Below are 3,029 nucleotides of genomic sequence, written 5' to 3'. Positions count from 1 at the left end.
CTCCCAAGAGTAGCCCGCGGCGAGCCGATAGCAGGGCTGATAGCGGCTGGGCTGGGACCAGTGCCCGTGTTGGGCCTCTGATCTCAGGCCAAGGCGAGGGGGGAGGCGAAGCTCGGTGGAAGCCACAGTGCTGTGTGCGCCTAGTAACGGCCTGATTGCGCACAGGATGCTTAATGGGCAAAGTGGTGCCTTACTGGGTCCCAGTGGCACACCGCTGGGTCAGGGCTTGGAGGTGCCTCTCGGCTGAACTGCCAAAGGGGTGCCGGTGCTCCGGCCTCGCGGTACGGCATGTGCAGGACAGCCGGAGTGTTTGATGCAGCGAAATCCTTGAGTGCTCGGGTTGGGTTAGGCTGTCGCTGGCAGACCCGCAGGCTGGGTGCATTTTGGGGTGTAGACGTGGCCGTGGTGGTTTCCAAACACCAGTGGGGATGGAAGCAATCCGGAGGGAACCGTCATCGCCGCTCGGCATCCTAACACTCCCCTCTCTCCCCAGCATGATGGGAAGCCCTTCTGCCACAAGCCCTGCTACGCCACGCTGTTCGGCCCCAAAGGTACGTCCGTGCTGCCCCTGTGCCTGTGTGGCTGTGCCCAGGGCTGCAGGAGGTGCCAGGACCCCCCATCGCCACTGGCGGGGAGCCATGGCCCCAAAAGCACCCCACGAGCCAGGCTGGGCGTGGGCTGAGCAGCAAACCAGCACTTTGCAGTCCCAACCCTGCTCGTCCCCTTGTGCAGAGGGAGAGGAGAGCTGCTGGAGCGAGGCAGTGATACGTCTTGACAGCTGTCTTTTTTTTTTTTTTTTAATATTTCAAAACCAAATTCCCATTCAACGATTCAAACAGAAGGTGGAGTCGCTCTCCTATCCCAGACGTGGCTGGTGAAAGCCTGAGTCAGGAGAAAGCAAGCCAGGGCAGAGGTGCAGCAGTGTCCACAGTGGCCCTGTGACTCAGCGGGGCTGGGGGAGGTGGGACAAGAGGACTGGGGGGAGGATGGAGACCCTGAGTACTCCAAAATCACCGCAGCCTCTCTCTGCCCTACTTCAGGGGTGAACATTGGCGGTGCCGGGTCCTACATCTATGAGAAGCCGCAGATCGAGGGGCAGACCGCTCCGGGACCCATCGAGCACCCAGTGAAGGTGGAGGAGAGGAAGGTGAACGCTGCGCCTCCCAAGGGACCCAGCAAAGGTGAGGGGCAGGGCAGGACAGGCAGCCTGGCCCTCCGCTGCGTCCTTCAGCTGGTCCAGAGCTACCGCGTTTGGTGATGGTGTGGGCAGCTGGGTGTGTGTGTGGGGTCCTCTGCACCCATGTGTCCTGGCTGAGATGTCCCTCCGCTTCCCACACCCTTGCCCTCTCTCCTTCCAGCCTCCAGCGTCACCACCTTCACCGGGGAGCCCAACATGTGCCCGCGCTGTGGCAAGAGAGTCTACTTTGGTAAGGTGGTGAGCGGGCAGTGGGTGCCTGCCCTGGGGTGGCACGGCCCAACGGTGCTGGGGCTCCATGCAGGACCCCTGGGGCACGCAGAGGGGCTGGGAGGGGGCTTTTGCTCAGAGGTGGGTTTGGGGGCACAGAGGGATGCACACGAGGAGCCTACAGGGATGGGTTCTCTTGGAGGAGCTCCTGGGTGCAGGGCTTCATCTGCATCCTGTCCCCTGCTGTCACCTCCCAGGTGGGTGGCACGGGCTTAGTAGCTGTCCTTGTCCGACCTCCGTCACCTGTGAGGCAGCAGAGGGGTGGGAGAGATGCGGGAGGCTGAGGGGACCAGGGCTGCCTTGGGATTTTGTGTGCAGAAACGCTGTCCCCATGGGGGTTGTTCCCCCCTGGCATGTGTGCTGGGGGGGTGGCGTGACCTTCCCTCCTTGTCCCTGCTCTAGCTGAGAAGGTGACTTCGCTGGGGAAGGACTGGCACCGTCCCTGCCTACGCTGCGAGCGCTGCAGCAAGACGCTGACCCCGGGGGGCCATGCCGAGGTAAGGACGTCTCCTGACGCCGAGAACCCTGGGCAGCGTGCATGGGGGACGCCGGCATGACACCTCCTGGCTGAGCTGTGCCATGCCACGCTGGTGTGGCAGCCCCTGCCTTTGCAAGAGGGGAGGGCAGGGCTGGCAAGAGCAGCTCCCGCAGCCTGGGGGGGCTGGGGTGCGGCTGTCTGCAGGGGATGAGCAGAGTGGGAGAGGTGCCCAGCCAAGGGGGACATGTCCCCGCGACTGGTTTTCACCCACCCTGGGTGACCTGCTTCTCTCTCTCTGCTCTGTGCAGCACGATGGACAGCCGTACTGCCACAAGCCCTGCTATGGAATCCTCTTCGGGCCAAAGGGTGAGTGTCTGGGGGCGCGTGGGGTGGGGAGCCGGTCCCGGGGCACAGCCCCAGTGGGGCTGCCGCTCTCCACGTTCCTACCACAGCCCAGAGGGGACATCTCCCTGGAGCCTGCCACCTTCCCACCCGGGTCCTTCACCCTCCCGCTTCTCCCCCTGCCCCATGCAGGTGTCAACACCGGAGCTGTGGGAAGCTACATCTACGACAAAGACCCCGAGGCGAAGAACCAGCCCTAGACGGTGTCCCCCTGCCCGCCTGCCCGCTCTGTGTCCCCCTACTAACCTCCTGCTCACAGCCAGAGCAGACCCTCACCAGGCTGGCCACGGAGCTGTGCTCTCTCTGCTGTCTCTACTCCGGGCAGGACGGCCCTGCCCCTCGGGTTATATATCATAGTCTCTAATATAAGCTTCAGTGTTTAAAGGCAAAGGTAGAAGGTGTCTTTGGTGGTTCCCAATGCTCTCTGCCCTCCCCAGCCCTCCCACCAGCCTCCCCCCCCCCTACTCCTCCCAAGGTGTGAGAGGGAGCGGGGCGGGTGTGAGGATGTCACCATGTGCAGGGGACAGCGTGTGGCACCTGAAGGGCTGAAAATGGGGAGGAAGATTGGGGCAGGAGTCCCACCACGGGAGGGTGCTCCCAGCTGCCCCCCACACAGAGGGCCGTGGAGCCGGGCAGGCATCCCGAAGCACTTAGGGATGGGGGCTGGTGGTCAGGGCACCCCGC

The 3,029-nt window shown here is 63.6% G+C and overlaps 1 protein-coding gene across 1 annotated transcript in view; it reads left to right on the top strand.

Annotated features, from left to right (window-relative positions):
• CRIP2 (cysteine-rich protein 2) overlaps window positions 1-2,879 on the top strand; it is a 5,107-nt gene extending 2,228 nt beyond the window's left edge. The window contains exons 3-8 of the mRNA XM_009892889.1: window positions 494-551; window positions 1,041-1,181; window positions 1,359-1,427; window positions 1,868-1,962; window positions 2,252-2,309; window positions 2,478-2,879. Coding sequence (XP_009891191.1) covers window positions 494-551; window positions 1,041-1,181; window positions 1,359-1,427; window positions 1,868-1,962; window positions 2,252-2,309; window positions 2,478-2,545 — 489 coding nt within the window. The 3' untranslated portion in view covers window positions 2,546-2,879. The remainder of the gene's footprint in view (window positions 1-493; window positions 552-1,040; window positions 1,182-1,358; window positions 1,428-1,867; window positions 1,963-2,251; window positions 2,310-2,477) is intronic.
• Window positions 2,880-3,029: the final 150 nt, after the last annotated feature.

The sequence above is a fragment of the Charadrius vociferus genome, unplaced genomic scaffold (genome assembly GCF_000708025.1).
Source record: "Charadrius vociferus isolate BGI_N301 unplaced genomic scaffold, ASM70802v2 scaffold39, whole genome shotgun sequence".
NCBI lineage: Eukaryota > Metazoa > Chordata > Aves > Charadriiformes > Charadriidae > Charadrius > Charadrius vociferus.
The sequence above is the reverse complement of the archived record's forward strand: the minus strand, read 5'-3'. Positions and strand labels throughout refer to the sequence as shown.